The sequence below is a fragment of the Rhinopithecus bieti genome, unplaced genomic scaffold (assembly GCF_001698545.2).
Source record: "Rhinopithecus bieti isolate Rb0 unplaced genomic scaffold, ASM169854v2 scaffold_4967, whole genome shotgun sequence".
NCBI lineage: Eukaryota > Metazoa > Chordata > Mammalia > Primates > Cercopithecidae > Rhinopithecus > Rhinopithecus bieti.
In genome coordinates this window covers 1,093,734-1,113,072 of record NW_016804726.1, presented here as the reverse complement: position 1 = coordinate 1,113,072, position 19,339 = coordinate 1,093,734, and the positions used below count along the sequence as shown (strand labels likewise).

The following is a 19,339-nucleotide window of genomic DNA, read 5'->3' as shown; positions in this document are numbered from 1 at the left end:
TTTTTTTTGAAACGGAGTCTTGCTCTGTTGCCCGGCCTGGAGTGCAATGGTGTGGTCTCGGCTCACTGCACGCCTCCCAGGTTCACCCCATTCTCCCGCCTCAGCCTCCCGAGTAGCTGGGACTACAGGAGCCTGCCACCACGCCTGGCTAATTTTTTATATTTTTAGTAGAGACAGAGTTTCACCGTGTTAGCCAGGATGGTCTCGATCTCCTGATCTTGTGATCCGGTCGCTTAGGCCTCCCAAAGTGCTAGCTAGGATACAGGTGTGAGCCACCATGCCCTGATTCTATATGATTTTATCAGGACTAACAAACTGGCTTTCAACCTTGTAAGTATAAATAAATCTGTCTCACAGCAGTTGTAAACAGACATTATTAACTAACAGGATCTTCAAACTGAATTTTACAAATTTTACCATCTGCTATTTTTTTTTTTTTTGAGATGGAGTCTCGCTGTCACCCAGGCTGGGGTGCAGTGGCACGATCTCGCTTCACTGCAAACTCCGCCTTCTGGGTTTAAGTGATTCTCTAGCCTCAGCCTCCCGAGTAGATGGGATTACAGGCCTGTGCCACCACACTTGGCTAATTTTTGTATTTTTACTAGAAGACAGGGTTGACACATTGGCCAGGATGGTCTCATACTTGACCTCAGGTGGTACACCAGCCTCAGCCTCCCAAAGTGCTGGGATTACAAGCATGAGCCATCGTGCCCAGCCTGCAGTTGTTTTTAAATGGATGTTTGATCATTCAATGTCACCTGCCCTGTGATCTGCCAGCCAACCTGCTCTTCACCCCCTCTTCCTCTATAGGCAGGTAATCATGACACTTGCTGTTGGCATAAAGTGGGTATCAAGGTAGTAAGTATTATCTTGCAGTACACCAGGGATTCTTTTAAAATAAATTTTTTTTTCACTATTTACCAGATTGTGGAGTTATCCGAGGCATCATCTGGTTTGGCACACTGCCACGGATCATAGTTGGGTCAGGCAGAGGACCATCTACAGTAAAAAAGAGAAATAAAGAAGTATCTTTGCACCATCTGCCCTTAAACAATCAAACAAAAACTCACTGCACACACAAACCCCACAAAGTATTTTTAATAATACCTTTGAAAATTGAGTGTGAATCACACAAAATAAAGCTCTGAACTAGACAGAAACTTGAAGAAAATGTTATTTCTGGAATACAGAAAAATGTCTCCAAGAGGATTTGTTGGTATTCCTTTATAAGCCCAGGTGCTTTCAATGTTGATAGAAAAATAAGCTACTGAAGACATTATAGGCCAGGCACAGTGGCTCACGCCTGTAATCCTGACACTTTAGGAGGCTGAGGTGGGTGGATCACTTGAGGTCAGGAGTTCAAAACCAGCCTAGCCAACATGGCGAAACCCTATCTCTACTAAAAATAGAAAAAAATTAGCCAGGAGTGTTGGCGGGCACCTGTAATCCCAGCTACTCAGGAGGCTGAGGCAGGAGAATTCCATGAACCTGGGAGGCGGAAGCTGCAGTGAGCCAAGATCGCACCACTGCACTCCAGCCTGGGCGACAGAGCAAGACTCTGTCTCAAAAAAAAAAAAAAAAAAAAAAAAAAAAAAAAAAAAAAAAAGTGAAGCTATTACAGCATTTAATATGTTACTGTTTAACAAAATCTGCCTCTGGTTGGCATGCAACAGAGTATCTCCATGGATAATAGGTATGAATCATGTCTAATGGTGGCCAAATCTGATCATGTAGCACAATGTTTTTATGCACACAAACTGTGAACACTGATTTTAAATAATATGCACATTATACCACACTACATATCTTGTACCTCTTAAATACGAAAATAGAAATAATTCTTAATAAAGTAAAATATACATACATAAATCCTAAGGTCTTCTTCCTGGATTATCAGCACATGCTCTAGCGTAGCACTTTCAACACAGTGCACAGAGAAAATAATATTTTTACAGCACCCTGAGAAAGGACAGATGTCTGTAGGGACCTGGCTCCGCCCTGGCCACACCCTTCATCAAGGGCTGTGCACTCAAGCCTAAGGCACAGGAGAGGAAGACCTGCTACTCTTCTAACTAGATGTCTATCCCTTCAGACAAATTTCAACCTTTAGTAAATGAGCAAAACTGACAGAGGAAATGCTCAACATTTATATAAACTTTTATCTGTAACTCTGCAAGCTTTATAAAAAGTACATGCATAATCCATGCTTGTTACATAAAAATTGTGCAGTGGCACAATCATGGCTCACTGCAGCCTCCACCTCCTGGGCTCAAGTAATGTTTCTGCCTCATCCTCCTGAGTAGCTGGGACTACAGGCACACGCCCCCATGTCTGGTTAACTTTTGTATTTTTTGTAGAGACGGAGTTTCTCCATGTTGCCCAGGCTGGTCCTGAATTCCTGAGCTCAACTGATCTGCAGCCTCAGCCTCCCAAAGAGCTGGGATTACAGGCGTGAGCCACCACCATGCTCGACCCCTTTTATGCTTCTTTTATTTTCTGTGTATCAGGTTAAGGTAAAAATCTCATTCTACAAAATGTCAGATTTAGTACGAGCTAAAGGTCAACATATACTTAAGGCTGATACTCAGTCCACTACCATTTATTCCTGCTTACATCAGTACCATACTGTTTATACTGACATTAGAATACAACTTAATATCTCAGAGACTTTCGACTTGCCTCAAATTTCACCCAGAACTTGAGTAAATTCTACCAAAACCAAGTATCTCATGTATGTCCACTTGTTTTATTTTTTTTTGGAGATGGAGTCTTGCTCTGTTGCTCAGGGAGGAGTGCAGTGGCGCAATCTCAGCTCACTGCAAGCTCTGCCTCGTGGGGTCACACCATTCTCCTGCCTCAGCCTCCTGAGTTGCCAGGACTACAGGCACCTGCCACCACACCCGGCTAATTTTTTGTATTTTTAGTAGAGATAGGGTTTCACCATGTTAGCCAGGATGGTCTCCATCTCCTGACCTCATTATCCACCTGTCTCAGCCTCCCCAAAGTGCTGGGATTACAGGCATGAGCCACCATGCCTGGCCTGTACACTTTATTTATTTATTTATTTTTGAGATGGAGTCTTGCTCTGTCACCCAGGCTGGAGTGCAGTGGCACAATCTCGGCTCACTGCAACCTCCGCCTCGTGGGGTCACACCATTCTCCTGCCTCAGCCTCCTGAGTTGCCAGGACTACAGGCACCTGCCACCACACCCGGCTAATTTTTTGTATTTTTAGTAGAGACGGGGTTTCACCATGTTAGCCAGGATGGTCTCGATCTCCTGACCTCTTGATCCACCCGCCTCGGCCTCCCAAAGTGCTGGGATTACAGGCGTGAAGCCACCCGCGCCTGGCTTTTTTTTTTTTTTTTTGAGACGGGAGTGTTGCTCTGTCGCCCAGGCCTGGAGTGCAGTGGGCGATCTCCACTCACCAAGCTCCACCTCCCGGGTTCACGACATTCTACTTGGGACTACAGGCGCCCGCCACCACGCCCAGCTAATTTTTTTGTATTTTCAGTAGAGATGGGGGTTTCACCAAGTTAGCCAGGATGGTCTCGATCTCCTGACCTCGTTATCTGCCCGCCTCGGCCTCCCAAAGTGCTGGGATTACAGGCGTGAGCCACTGCGCCCAGCCTTTTTTTTTTTTTTTTTAAATCTTTAGTTACTACTCAAGTTCAAATCATATACTGAAGCAGTCTCTAATCTTGACTTCTTCATTCCTCAAAATTTGTTCTCTAACAAACTACTCAAAAAATATGTGTTTTTCCTTACTATTGGGCAGCCTCCACATATGCTATTTCCTCAGCAATGTTGCTCCTGCCACCTTTTTACACATTAGAAAACAGTACCTGGCACACTTCAGTTAGCAAATGAGGCTGCTTAAGGCCAGTGGTAACCAATGGTTATTTGCTTTACTACTTCAATGAATGAAAGAGATGAACTTCTTAGCCCACCTATAATCTACTGATGGTATGAGGTCTACTACATGCTGGCTCAGCTGGCACTTTCTGATAGGTCATGAGCATTTCCCAACTCAGTAAATGCAGGTTTTTCCTATCACAGCCTTGCTCACAGCATTTAAACTGCCTGTGTCATTCCTGAAAATGGTGTGCCTGGTCCATATTTCACTACTTTGATCCTACTAGTAAGTCAAAGATTAAGACAATTTATCATAGTCTTGGCTATCTGGTTAATTCATCAGGTCAACAATGATGCTATAAGCAGAAACTGAAGCTGTCAAAATGTAATTTTAAATGATGCTTCTAGGCAGGGAGCGGTGGCTCATGCCTATAATCCTAGTACTTCGGGAGGCCAAAGTGGGCTGATCATTTGAGGCCAGGAGTTTGAGATCAGCCAGGCGAACAAGGCAAAACCCCGTCTCTACGAAAAATAAAAAAATTAGACAGGCGTGGTGGCACGTGCCTGAATCCTTGCTTGATTGAATCAAGCAATCCCAGGTTGCTTGAACCTGGGAGGCGGAAGCTGCAGTGATCCAAGATCACGCCACTGTACTCCAGTTTGGTTGACAGAGTGAGACTCCATCTCTAAAAAAAAACAAAACAAAACAAAAAAAAAACCTCTTTCCCTAAGCAGCCTGAGGTAATCTGTGAAAATGGTTCGCTATTCACTTGACCCGGAGAACCCCACGAAATCATGCAAATCAAGAGGTTCCAATCTTCGTGTTCACTTTAAGAACACTCGTGAAACTGCCCAGGCCATCAAGGGTATACATATTCGAAAAGCCACGAAGTATCTGAAAGATGTCACTTTACAGAAACAGTGTGTACCATTCTGACGTTACAATGGTGGAGTTGGCAGGTGAGCCCAGGCCAAGCAGTGGGGCTGAACATAAGGTCAGTGGCCCAAAAAGAGCGCTGAATTTTTGCTGCACATGCTTAAAAACGCAGAGAGTGCCAGGCGCGGTGGCTCAAACCTGTAATCCCAGCACTTTGGGAGGCCGAGATGGGCGGATCACGAGGTCAAGAGATCGAGATCATCCTGGCTAACATGGTGAAACCCCGTCTCTACTAAAAAAAACACAAAAAATTAGCTGGGCGTGGTGGCGGGCGCCTGTAGTCCCAGCTACTCCGGAGGCTGAGCCAGGAGAATGGCGTGAACCTGGGAGGCGGAGCTTGCAGTGAGGAGATCGCGCCACTGCACTCCGGCCTGGGTGACAGAGCAAGACTCCTTCTCAAAAAAACAAACAAACAAACAAACAAAAAAACGCAGAGAGTAATGCCGAACCTAAGGGTTTAGATGTAGATTCTCTGGTCATCGAGCATATACAAGTGAACAAAGCACCTAAGATGCGCCGACGGACCTACAGAGCTCATGGTCGGATTAACCCATACATGAGCTCTCCCTGCCACATTGAGATGATCCTTACTGAAAAGGAACAGATTGTTCCTAAACCAGAAGAGGAGGTTGCCCAGAAGAAAAGATATCCGAGAAGAAACTGAAGAAACAAAAACCTATGGCACGGGAGTAAATTCAGCATTAAAATAAATGTAATTAAAAGGAAAAAAAGAAAAAAGAAAAAAGAAAGCGTTCCTAGCCTTAGAATATTTTATGTCAAGAAGGAAGTGTGACAGTGTAATATGATATTATGTGTGTTACAGGGCTCCTGAACCTGGTCAGCCTACAAACATCCACTGGCTACTTACCACACAAGCCAGTCTCAGAGAAATCTGTGCTTATCTGTAGGCTATCGCTTTCCAGGTGTCACTATTAGAGAATTGTACACTTTGGGCTCTAAAAACATTGCCAGATTATCAAGGTATGTTAAGTACCATGCCCAGACATCTTAAATATACTTGTTCTGCTTCTGTTTTTACTAGTAGATGAGTTATTTTCTTTGCAAAGGCAAATGGTTACTTTAAAACTCCAGAATAGTTACACAAGCTTATAGAAATTAATGACTCTGGATAGAAACTATTTTATTATCAATTTCTCTCAAATAGAAATATAACAAAAAACACTTACTAGAAGTCATTCCTGGTTGCGGCTGTCCCATGTTAGGCCCTGGATTCATGGAAACTGGAACCATGCCTGCAGCATTTGGTAGCATGTTCTGTTTCTGTAATCTAGTCCTTCGTTTTTCTTCTAGTTCCTTCTGGATCTTATAGATTTTCTCAGCTAGAAGGTGGTAGTACTCCGCCTTTTGAATTGTTGAAGTAAAATAAGGGAGATGAGGAAAAAAGGAACTACCACCAGGTAACAGAAAAAATAAACTGAGAACAGATATTAGTTTCATTCTGTATGGTGCCAATTTAGAAAGGAAAGTTCAACTTACGTAGAGAAACTGAACTGCAGTTAACAATAGTAAGTCGCTACACTTCATTATATTCCAGTGAAGAGAGAACAGAGCTGTTAACAGCTCAGCACCACCCCCCTCCTGTTTTTGGGAGAGACGAGGTCTCCCTCTGTTACCAGTGGCACAACCATGAATCACTGTAGCTTGACTTCCAAGGCTCCGGTGATTCCCCTACCTTAGCATTTTGAGTAGCTGGGACTACAGGCACGTGCCACCATGCCTGGCTAATTTTTTGTATTTTTTGTAGAGATGGGGTTTTACTATGTTGCCCGGGCTGGTCTCCAACTCCTAGGCTCAAGTGATCCGCCCACCTCAGACTTCCAAACTGCTGGGATTATAGGCATAATCCCAGGCATCGAGCCACTGCACTCGGCCAGCTCAGCCACTTTTTAGGTTGACAGGATAACCAGATAAAGTGCCACATGAGTGCATTGCATTAGGAGGAAAAACATAAAATTCTTGATGACATACACTTAAGAAATTGCTTTGTTATCCTAACTGTGCTTGGTGATAATTAAGACAGGGTAGCTACAGCGTGTCCCTGTCTGAAGCACATGTACTACTTGCACATGCCAAAGAGGAATAAAATAACCACAACAGGCTCGATCTTGGCTATTAATAGAAAAAAAAAAAACTAGACACTCACTCGATTGTTTGCAGATTCATACATGTCCCCTTCGACTTTCCGAGCATATGCAACTAGGTTTTCCATCCGTCTGTCTTTTAAAGCAGCAGGATCCGGTGTAGGAAATATGGCTTGGACGCTGGAAAAAGAAAATCCTACCAGTGTAATAGCATGTCAGCTTTTTTCTTTTTTCCTGAGACGGAGTCTCGTTCTTGTTGCCCAGGCTGGAGTGCAATGGCACGATCTCGGCTCACCACAACCTCCGCCTCCCAGGTTCAAGCGATTCTCCTGCCTCAGCCTCCCAAGTAGCTGGGATTACAGGCATGTGCCCCCATGCCCCACTAATTTTACACTTTTAGTAGAGATGGGGTTTCTCCATGTTGGTCAGTCTGGTCTCAAACTCCCAACCTCAGATAATCCGCCCGCCTCGGCCTCCCAAAGTGCTGGGATTATATGCGTGAGCCACTGCGCCCGGCCAGCATGTCAGATTTTAATTAGACTTTTTCCAATTTTTATACACTGAACACATAGAGGAACACATAAAGAAAAAGTGGCAAGGTGAGATACATTAAAATATAATACTGAAATGAAATTGTCTTTCTGTGATAAACAAAATAATTTTTGTCTGTATTTCCGAGCACAATACAAGAAATCACTCTACAAAAAATACTCTTTGGCCCCTGTTACTCTAGATGTAAAGTAAAATATTACACTGGGCTACATACTAAAGACAGTGAGGAAAACAGGCCTTGTCATAGTATCAAGTAGCAGAAGCCTTCAGAGCTCCATCTACTCTTCTAAATTTATTACTTAGCTTACTGAAATAAAATTTATTAACCACTCCAAAATGTGAAAACATCAAAAACTTCAAGTGTTCTGACAAAGGCTTATAAAAAACAAACAAAAAACCAAAAACCTTAAGTGGAGAGAGCAGAAATGCATAATGATTCTGTTAGATTCAGTTTTTCACTTTCATGCAATTCCCTAACAGAATGTTTTGCACTAGTATTTCTTATGACTAATAAATGTGGTCTTTAGGCATTAATTCTATTTGGATATCTCGTACTCAGTTGCATAGGACTTGAAGGAACCAGATCAAGAAGATATAAATGGAAGTCCAGAAGAATACCGAGTTGGTAGAAAAGTTGAGCATATATAATAAACTTTTAATGTAAAGTCAAATGATCAATCCCAAATAATCATCTCTGTCCACTAAATAAAAGTTACTGAATAGTTTGTCACAATATAAGAGATTGGTTATTCTTTATTAAAGGAATAATTTCATTAAACTTGTGAAGTTCTTTCCTTGTCAAATTCCATTACTTGGTGCCACCAATGAAGAACTCCTGGCTGAACGCAGTGGCTCACGCCTATAATCCCAGCACTCTGGGAGGCCGAGGTAGGTGGATCACCTGAGGTCAGGAGTTCGAGACCAGCCTGGCCAACACATTAAAACCCCATCTCTACTAAAAATATAAGAATTAGCCAGGTGTGGTGGCATACACCTGTAACCCCAGCTACTTGGGAGGATGAGACAGGAGAATCGCTTGAACCCAGAAGATGGAGGTTGCAGTAAGCCAAGATCATGACGCTGCACTCCAGCCTGGGCGACAGAGCAATACTGTCTCAAAAAAAAAAAAAAAAAAAAGAAAAAAAAAAAAAGAAAGAATTCCTAAATGATTGGCAAGCATGGGTTCCTGGGAGAAAAAAAATTCCTAAATGAAACATATATAATCGCTGGTCTGGTGTAACTTAAAAACAAATTAAGACAAAATGATAAATAAATCCTCAATCAATTAAAAAATATGGATACAGTAAAGGAGATCCTGCTATTAACTGGAAGTGAAATGAAAAGACTTCTCCAAGAAAAAATACTGCATGGTGTTTGAAGGGTAAACTCTGTAATCGGCGAGGTCCAAGCTCTACCTTTTTATGATGCTGAGCACATTTCATTACCTTGCTCTATATGCCTCCTCCTCCTTCATCTGACAAAAACTCTTTAGATTAAGATGGAGTTTGTAAGGGGAGAGTACCTGAAATATATGAACTTCTCAAAAAATAAACTGCCATGTGCACATTTGGAGGATGAGAAGACCAGAGACCAACCTACCAGATTCAATTTATCAACATAATAAAAGCTCTACCAGGACAGGCGCGGAGGCTCATTCCTGTAATCCTAGCACTTTGGGAACCCGAGGCAGGCGTATCACTTGATGTCAGGAATTTGAAGTCAGCCTGACCAACATGGTGAAATCCCGTCTCTACTAAAAATACAAAAATTAGCCAGTGTGGTGGCGCATGCCTGTAGTCCCAGCTCCCTGGGCGGCTGAGGCAGGAGAATCGCTGGCACTCGGAGGCGAAGTCTGAAGTGAGCCAAGATTGTGCCACTACACTCCAGCCTGGGCAACACAGTGAGACTCCGTCTCAAACAAAAAAAACCCGCTCCACCAGAAGTAATAGAAAAGGATGTTATCACTGCAATATTTTAATGAGCTGAGGCCTAGTTTTTCTCAGATATTTAAGTTTTGTAAAGGCAATAGCTAAAAACAATGTTTAATTAATGTATTATTTACTGGCACTAGACAGAACACTTCACACACTATTAAAGCTGAAAGACTACTATAGATGGTGAGAAAGGTTAAAAAGGAAAAAAGCAGCAGCAGCAAGAAATCCACAAGAGTAGAAGTATCAACATCAATGTCCATGCTACAGAAAAATTGCTAATATTCCTTTAGTGATTAAATGCCCAGGAGATTGAAAGCATGTTGACATAACATCTCTTTACGAATGAGAAATGTCCACAATCTTACTTACAGTTTGTGAACAAGATGATTTCGAAGATCCTGAGTAATATCTTCATGCCACTGTTTCCGAATTCCAGTAGTGGATGGTTGAGCTGCTGTTGGCATAGGACCCAGGGAGGGTACACTCGCATTTTCACTCATCATTGGGCTTCAAAAAGGGGTCACCAAATAGTTTTAGTTAAGAAAGGTAGGAGAAAGAAGACCTCATTTAATTCAAGCTGACATTTATTACTGTAATGGGATCAATATGCTATGTCACTTCTATTTGCATTTAGGAGTTAGGCAGGGAGAAGTGTGTGACTAGACTGATTTTAAAGTATGCATGCTCACACCTGTGTGAGGGAAAGCTGTATTTCTTTGGAGGGCAGGATGACGTCCTAACACAAGATATCATAAGACTTAATTTTCTGGGTTTTGTTGGTTATGTTTTCTTTTTTTCTTGTTTTTTTTTTTTTTTTTTGAGACAAAGTCTTGCTCTGTCACCCAGGCTGGAGTGCAGTGGTGCAATCTTGGCTCACTGCAACCTCTACCTCCTGCGTTCAGGCAATTCTCATGCCTCAGCCTCTTGAGTAGCTGGGATTACAGGCATGCATCAACATGCCCAGCTAATCTTTTGTATTTTGTTTGTTTCTGAGATGGAGTCTTGCTCTGTCGCCCAGGCTGGACTGTAGTGGCATAATCACAGATCACTGCAATCTCCGCGCCTCCTGGGTTCAAGCGATTCTCTTACCCCAGCCTCCCAAGTTGCTGGGATTACAGGGACCCACCACCACGTCTGGCTGATTTTGTATTTTAGTAGAGATGGGGTTTCATCATGTTGGTTAGGCTGGTCTCAAACTCCTGACCTCACGTGATCTGCCCACCTGGGCCTCCCAAAGTGCTGAGATTACAGGCGTGAGCCACCGCACCCAGACATTATTTCTTCCTGAGACGGAGTGTCGCTCTGTTGCCCAGGCTGGAGTGCAGTGGCGTGATCTCAGATAAATGCAACCTCCGCCTCCGGGGTTCAAGCGATTCTCCTGCCTCAGCCTCCTGCGTAGCTGGGATTACAGGTGGGCGCCACCATGCCTGGCTGATTTTCGTATTTTTAGCAGAGACAGGGTTTTGCCATGTTGCCTAGGCTGGTCTTGAGCTCCTAAGATCAAGCAATCTGTCTGCCTCAGCCTCCCAAAGTGCTGGGATTATAGGAGAGCTGCCATGCCCAGCCCACACTTAGTTTTCTAAGGCTTGTGTTATCAGACTAAGCTGTCATTTTAACACAGCTCACCTCAGGGAATTATTTGGATGATGGACTAATTCTTTTTTTAAAATAATAATAATTATTTTTTGAGACACAGTCTCGCTGTCACCCAGTCTGGGGTGCAGTGGTGTAATCACAGCTCACCACAGCCTTGACCTCCCAGCCTCCAGTGCTCCTCCCACCTCAGCCTCCTCAGTAGCTGGGACTAGAGATGCGTATCACCATGCCTAGCTAACTTCTTTGTGTTTTCTTGTAGAGAAGATGTCTTGACATATTGCTCAGGATGGTGCACTAATTCTTAACATCAGGATAAGGCTGACTGTTATGGAACTGTAACCTTGCAATATCCTACTCTATTAGGGAAGGTGTAGGCTACACTAGATAATACAATTTCGATTAAGGCTGTAGAAAGAAGAAAGAATAGGCCGGGCAGGGTGGCTCACGTCTGCAATCCCAGCACTTTGGGAGGCTGAGGCAGACGGGGATCATGAGGTCAAGAGTTCAAGACCAGCCTGGCCAACATGGTGAAACCCCGTGTCTACTAAAAATACAAAAATTAGCTGGGCATGGTGGCGTGTTCCTGTAATCCCAGCTACTCAGGAGGCTGAGGCAGGATAATTGCTTTAACCGGGAACCAGGAGGCAGAGATTGTGGTGACCCAAGATCGCACCACTGCACTCTAGCCTGGGCTACAGGGCGAAAGAAGAAAAGAATGGACTCAAACATCTGTCTGTACTCAGACATCCTCAAACTGAGGAAACTATGTTAAAAATTCAAACAATCAATTGTTAACCAGTATTTGTAATGTGACCCAGGGTACAAACCATGGTAAGACTTACTTTTGAGAATTTATGGCTGAATGCAACATTGAGTCAGAAAGAAGACTCGGCGTTTGAACTCCTACACCTCCATTTACTCCCATAGGACTAGCACCTAAGTCAAAATGAAATAACAAAAGACAGAAATAAATACAACAGTCACCATACAATAAATACCATAAAGTTAAGACACAAATGACAAATCAGGAAAAAAATATTAGCAGCACATACAGTAAATAATTGACAATATAACTGGTAACACATATGTAAAAGCTGATTTGAAGTACCCTTATAAATAGGTAAGAAAAAGATGAACCACCCAACAGTAAATCATAGAAAACTAAACTTAAAAAAAAAAAAATACAAATGTGGCCGGGCACAGAGGCTCATGCCTGTAATCCCAGCACTTTGGGAGGCCAAGGTGGGCAGATCACAAGGTCAGGAGTTCGAGACATCCTGGCCTGGCCAACATGGTGAAACCCCTCTCTATTAAAATACAAAAAAACAGCTGGGAGTGGTGGCAGGCGCCTGTGATTCCAGCTACTTGGGAGGCTGAGGCAGGAGAATCGCTTGAACCCAGGAGACAGAGGTTGCAATAAGCCAAGACTGTGCCACTGCACTCCAGCCTGGGCAACAGAGTGAGAATCTGTCTCAAAAAAGCAAATTGTGCACAACAGCACTTATGGTTAAACATATTTTCATGTATGAAATTTTCAAAACTTTTAGAAGTTGATTTTCTAAATCCAAGTGTTGAGAATGATGTGTGGAAATACACATTTTCAACCAAAATGCACAGATGTATATAAACTGATAATCTCTTGGAAGAGCTATTTGGCAAGTGTTAACATAAAAACATTCTTGAATATATTCTTAGAATTTCTACTTTTGATGTCTTACAGTTATATATGTCTAGAAGGAGCAAAGAATTCTCAATCCAAAATTGTTTAGAGAATTTAACTATACATGCAAATGCTTCCATAAGCAACACAAATTTATGTAAGCAGACAGGAGCCTAAGTACAGTGATCCTTAGAGACAGGGACACAAAGCAGTGTATGGGTGAAAGAAAAACACATTTTATCGAATATTCCAACATTCCTTTAAAATGGCTTAAATAGCTCTAATGTGCATACATTACTTCTTCAATTAACACCTTTAATGAATATCCTTTCTTTATTTTTTGAGACGGAGTCTCGCTCTGTCACCCAGGCTGCAGTGCAGTGGCACAATCTCCGCTCGCTGCCTGCTCCGCCTCCCAGGTTCACGCCATTCTCATGCCTCAGCCTCCTGAGTAGCTGGGACTACAGGTGCCTGCCACCACGACTGGTTAATTTTTTGTATTTTTAGTAGAGATGGAGTTTGAACACGTTAGCCAGGAGAGTCTCGATCTCTTGAGTCTGTGATTCACCCACCTCGGCCTCCCGAAGTAGATGCCGAGCACGGTGGCTCACGCCTGTAATCCCAGCACTTTGGGAGCCCAAGGCGGGCGGATCATAAGGTCAAGAGATCAAGACCATCCTGGCCAACAAGGTGAAACCCCGTCTCTACTAAAAATACAAAAATTAGCCGGAAGTGATGGCGGGCACCTGTAGTCCCAGCTACTTGGGAGGCTGAGGTAGGAGAATAGCTCGAACCCCGGAGGCGGAGGTTGCAGTGAGCAGAGATCACGCCACTGCACTCCAGCCTGGCTACAGAGCGAGACTCCGTCTCAAAAAAAAAAAAAAAAAAAAAAAAAAAAAAAAAAAAAAAAAAAAAAAAAAAAAAAAAAAAAAAAAAAAGATGGGGGTTCTCACTATGTTGCCCAGGCTGGTCTCAAACTCCTATGCTCCTGTGTTGGCCTCCCAGTTGCTGGAATTACACGCATAAGCCATCATATGTGGCTGTATATTCTACTGCTTTAAACACTAATAACAACTTAAGTGACTGGAGAGATAAAACAACAAATGAACAAACAAGAAAGAAAAACTAAAAGCATTCAAACCCATGTTGTTCAATGTAAAACAAAACAAAACGAACAAACAAAACACTAAAAACAACCAACAGCAACACTCACATCAAACCAAATTTTCATGTGGTTAAAAGACTTTTGATACACAGTTCTATTAATACATCCCTCAAGTTATTTCCAGTTAAAAACAAAACTTCCCACTAACATGAAAATAATTGGCTCAATATATAAACAATTTTTAAAGAGAGAAATGCTGTTGCCTTCCTTCATCATGCTCCCTAAAAGCTTAGGCTAAACTTTCCTTCATTGTTTTCGAAACAAGGTCTCACTCTGTCACCCAGGCTAAAGTACAGGCGCACGATGATAACAGCATCCTGAAACTCCCAGGTTCAAGCAATCCTCCCACCCTGGCCTCCCAGTGATGGAATTATAGACATGAGTCACTGCGCCTGGGCAGAATTTTTCTTCTAATATTATCAGGCTCGCTCTCTGAAATATAGCTGTTAGAAGTGGTCTTTTCCAAATAGAGTTGTGATGTCATTAATTATGTATGTGTTACTGTAAAAATCTTGTGTAAAATTACATTTGTAGATAAATTATTATATTTAACCAATTTTTTTTTAGTGCAATGAAATAAAAAACTGATTACACTGTACATGAATCTGCTTATCTTAGTGCCTTCTGATGGTACGTGAAAACACAGGTACACGTTCTCTCCAAGGTCTCCAGGTCTATTCTAGAGATTTTTGATCACTAAGACAATTATTACTACAAAGGTACTATTAACTGAAGAAATAAAAACAAAGGAAACTTGAGTGATCTTAAATCTAATTCTAAATAAGACACCAAGAAATGGGGGGGAAAATCCCCCCAAATTATCATTCAAATAATTCTGCACATATATAAAAGTACATAGGCAAGATAATATAATGAGAGGAAAAGAGCTATAATAGGAGCTATACATAGAAGTTTGAAAAAAAAAATGGAACTATCCAATTACAACAATGAAATTCCAGGCCACGGGAAGACATCAACCTAAGGTCAACATCCTAAAACTTAAGGAAAAAGGTAAGATGCATTCTGCGTAGCACGGAATGGGAGATAAAAAAGTAATGCTGGGCGTGGTGGCCCATGCCTGTAATCCCAGCACTTTGGGAGGTTGAGGCGGGTGGATCATGAGGTCAGCAGTTCAAGACCTCCTGGTGAAACTCTGTCTCTACTAAAAGAAAATACAAAAAGGTGGTGGCGTGCACCTAGTCCCAGCTACTCTTGGAGGCTGAGGCAGGAGAATCGCTTGAACCCCGGAGGCAGAGGTTGCACTGAGCTGAGATGGCGCCACTGCACTCCAGGCTGGGGGACAGAGTGAGACGCTGTCTCAGAAAGAAAAAGAAACAAAGAAAAGAAAAAAAAGAAAGAAAGAAACAATGCTAATTCCAAGACAGAAGATATAAAACAAGAGGGGAAAATATGCTAGTCTCCAGGTCCAACTTTCCATTACCCCTGTACATGTATTTTCAATACAGAAGAGGTAAAAGGAAGCCTGAAAAGGCAAGGTTGCTCCTCATCCCTTTTCCTAGTCCTGCTTAAAAACTCGTCACTCAATAATTATTTAACAAGTTAGCACTGATTGTCATGGAAGTAATGAAAAACACAAACTACTTTGGGAAGTTGAGGCTGGCGGATCACTTGAGCTCAAGAGTTCAAGACCAGCCTGGGCCACATGGCAAAACCCTGTCTACACAAAACATACAAAAATTAGCCAGGCGTGGTGGTGCACGTGTGTGGTCCCAGCTACTTGGGAGGCTGACGTAGGAGGATCGCTTGAGCCCAGGAGGCAGAGGTTGCAGGCCAAGATCGCGCTACTGCATTCCAGCCTGGATGACAACGCAAAATACACACACACACACACACACACACACACACACACACACACACACACACACGAGACCAATCTCAAACACACACACACGTTTCTAGTTATCAGACCCAGTCTCAAATAACACATGCACAGGGAGACCAACCTCAAAAACACACATGTACGTTTCTAGTTATCCAAAATTTATCTAAGAGAACTTATCTAAGTCCCCGATTAGGTAAAAAGAAAAACATCCTCTTTGAAAATACTGCTTTCAAGACTGAAATCAGAAAAAAAAAAAAAAAAAAAAAAAAAAAAAAAAAAAAGAATAAAATCAATGGACCAAGTAATAAACAATAACAATACGGCAGGAATGAAGAATCTGAGGAGTATTAAAGTAGAATCAGTGTGGTACAATGAACATTATTAGCACAACTGTCTAAAGCAGTCATGCCAGTGACTGCAAAATCTGACTTACAAACCTGAATACAAGAAGCTCCATGTTACTATCTATCAATCATTTTGGATCTTAAATTATTAAAAGTCAAAATCAAAATTGATGGATGTAAAAATGTTTGCATTTCACTCTCATAACTTTCAGTTTCCGACAAAACAGTTGTTAAACAGTTTATGAACACAGCAGCATTAAAACTTCACTGCAGTGGCTCAATACGTGCTTAAAAGCAGATCACTGGTTTGAAAATACTGTTATTACAGTAAAGAAAATATATAGCAAAGAAAGAGCGAAAGAAGAAAACGTCCTGAAGATTAATTCAAAAACTAAAAATGGGAGCAACAGAACACAGCAGTGGAAAATAGGAACAAAGTAAAAAATAGCAGTATGGGTTTGGCATCCCAAATACAAAAATACAAAACTTTCTGAATGCCAACATGATATTCAAGGAAAATGCTCAATGGAGCATTTTGATTTTTGGATTTAGGATTCTCAACTCAACCAGCAAATATAAACATTCCAAACTCTGAAAAAAATCTGAAGTACTCTGTTTTCAAGCATTTCAGAAAAGGGATACTCAATCTGTATTAAAAAATAATCTTAGAGGGCCAGGCATGGTGGTTCATGCCTGTAATCACAGCGCTTTGGGAGGCCAAGGCGGGTAGATCACCTGAGGTCGGGAGTTCAAGACCAGCCTGGCCAACATGGAAAACCTTGTCTCTACCTTAAAAAGAAAAAATAAAAAAATCAGCCAGGTGTGGTAGAGGGCACTTGTAATCCCAGCTATTTGGAAGGCTGAGGCAGGAAGAATTGCTTGAACCCAGGAGGTGGAAGTTGCAGTGAGCCAAGGTCCGTGCCACTGCACTCCAGCCTGGGTGGCACAGCGAAACTCTGTCTCCGGGGGAGGGAAACAATCTTAGGCCAGGTGCGGTGGCTCACGCCTGTAATCCCAGCACTTTGGGAGCCCAAGGCAGGAGGATTGCTTGAGCCCAGGAGTTCAAGACCAGCCCAGACAAGACCCCGTCTCTACAATGCTGGATGTCTAACTACTCAAACAAAATAGCTTAGATATTTGAATTGCTTAACAGCAGAGGGATAGACACAGAAAAAAGCTGTTTGATTTTATGATATGCAATTAGAGAAACATACATATTCCAAAATTAAGATACTAGAACAATTCTCCCAATTTTATCATATGCAATCAGAGAAACATATATATCCCCAAATTAGGATACTGGAATACTTCTCCCTCTTCCCTCTCAGTCATACAACAGGAAGTGAGGCAAACAAGTCACAAAAAAAGTATTTGAAAAGGCACACCATTCCTCCTGCCAGACATGAGGAAATCATTACCAACTACACTCATTTCTGTATGTTTCAACCCAAAATGCCTCAGGTCAAAACACAACAATTTCTGTTGTATAGTTTAAAACAGCAGAATAATTGGAGATCTTAATGTCCATCTGTAAGAGATTGTTGAGCCGGGCGCAGTGGCTCACGCCTGATTCCCAGCACTTTGGGAGGCCCAGGCCGGCGGATCACGAGGTCAAGAGATTGAGACCATCCTGGCCAACATGGTGAAAACCCTATCTCTACTAAAAACACAAAAATTAGCTGGGCGTGGTGGCGTGCGCCTGTAGTCCCAGCTACTCAGGAGGCTGAGGCAGAAGAATCACTTGAACCCGCAGGCAGAGGTTGCAGTGAGCGGAGATCGTGCCACTGCATTCCAGCTCATCTCAAAAAAAAAAAAAAAAAAAGAATGACATACTATACAACCATTTAAAATGATACATGGAGTACTGACTATGAAAGATGTCTACACAGTTTTTTTTTTTTTTTTTTTTTTTTTTAAAAAAGTTTTTTTTTTTTCTTTTTTTGAGACAGAGTCTTGCTCTGTCACCCAGGCTGGAGTGCAACGGCTCAATCTCAGCTCACTAAAACCTCTGGCTCCCAAGTTCAAGCCATTCTCCTGTCTCAGCCTCCCATATAGCTAGGATTACAGGCACGCACCACCACACCCTGTTCATTTTTGTATTTTTAGTAGAGACAGGGTTTCACAATGTTGGTCAGGCTGGTCTCAAACTCCTGACCTTGTGATCCACCCACCTTAGCCTCCCAATGTGCTGGGATTACAGGCATGAGCCACCGTGCCCAGACCATCTACACGATATTAATCAAAGTTTGTTGTGGAATAACATATGGGATCTCATTTCTGCAAATCTAAACTCATATAATGCAAAAAAGGATCAAGGAAGATACAAACCAGTGGCAGTTACCTCTTGCAGATGAATTGTAAGGGACCTTTTACACTGTAATCTTTAAAAAATTATTTCAAAAATTAATCATGTAGCAGAAAAAACAAAAAGGAGCTAATGACCCTGCATCTATAGATGTCATTTACTGACACAACCAATACTGTGTTACTAGGATGACACAAACTTACTCATGTTGCTCATGGGTCGCATGCCTTGGGGAGACTGCCCAGGCTGCTGATTCTGCTGGTTCTTTGCTTGCACCTGGGGTTGTGTCGGCATCTGATTTACTTGATAGGGTAGTCCGAGAGCTGCATAGGCTCTTTCTATAGAGCTGGGATCAATCTGACTAACAGTGCTTAGGTTGGGGGTAGACTGTTGACCCACCCCTAGAGAGCTAGGATTTCCAAGTCCAACAGGTGCTCCAGTCAAAATTGCTAGAGAAGACAAAAGATATAGTATTACAACATTAATGCTGGTGAGAAAAAAAGACTAACATGTCTAATAAAACACACACACACACACACACACAAAATTATTGTTACGTGATTATGAAACATCTGAGTATGTGGATCGTCTTCCATTATTTCCTTGAAGAAATTTCTAGATGCAGAACTGATTCGTAAAGGGGGACCACTGGTATATAAGACTTTTGATTCTGAATGCCCAATAGCCTTCCCAAGGGGCTTTATTAAAGTTCCTACCAAATGCTTTGGAGCCATTCAACTGCCAACACCCGGCAGCATCATTTCTGCCAACACGACAAGAGAGAAATGGTACCTTATTTCTCTTCTTAATAGTGAATTACATTGGGAGTTCCCCTCTCTCCTCCCACCTCTGGTGAATTGTCTATTTTCTATTCCCAATTCTTGTTATAAAATTTAATTCCATTTTCAAATGCTGTACAATACTTCCCAAATTTGTCCTTTAACCCTAAAAGATTAAATTTTTGTTGCTACAGAGATGTGGTAGTTACGCTTTTAAAATGTTAGTCATCTTTTCTCTTTAAAAAAAAGTTCTCCTCTGGCCGGGCGC

The 19,339-nt window shown here is 42.2% G+C and overlaps 1 protein-coding gene and 1 pseudogene across 2 annotated transcripts in view; one reads left to right on the top strand and one right to left on the bottom strand.

Annotated features, from left to right (window-relative positions):
• The window catches only part of EP300 (EP300 lysine acetyltransferase), a 94,951-nt gene that overhangs the window by 35,317 nt on the left and 40,295 nt on the right, over positions 1–19,339 (bottom strand). The window contains 6 exon segments of the mRNA XM_017870239.1: positions 922–999; positions 5,979–6,153; positions 6,956–7,073; positions 9,749–9,886; positions 11,818–11,911; positions 18,496–18,741. Coding sequence (XP_017725728.1) covers positions 922–999; positions 5,979–6,153; positions 6,956–7,073; positions 9,749–9,886; positions 11,818–11,911; positions 18,496–18,741 — 849 coding nt within the window.
• Positions 1–19,339, top strand: part of LOC108528467 (acyl-CoA-binding protein pseudogene) — a 39,392-nt pseudogene that overhangs the window by 7,287 nt on the left and 12,766 nt on the right. The gene's annotated exons all lie outside the window — the stretch shown is intronic.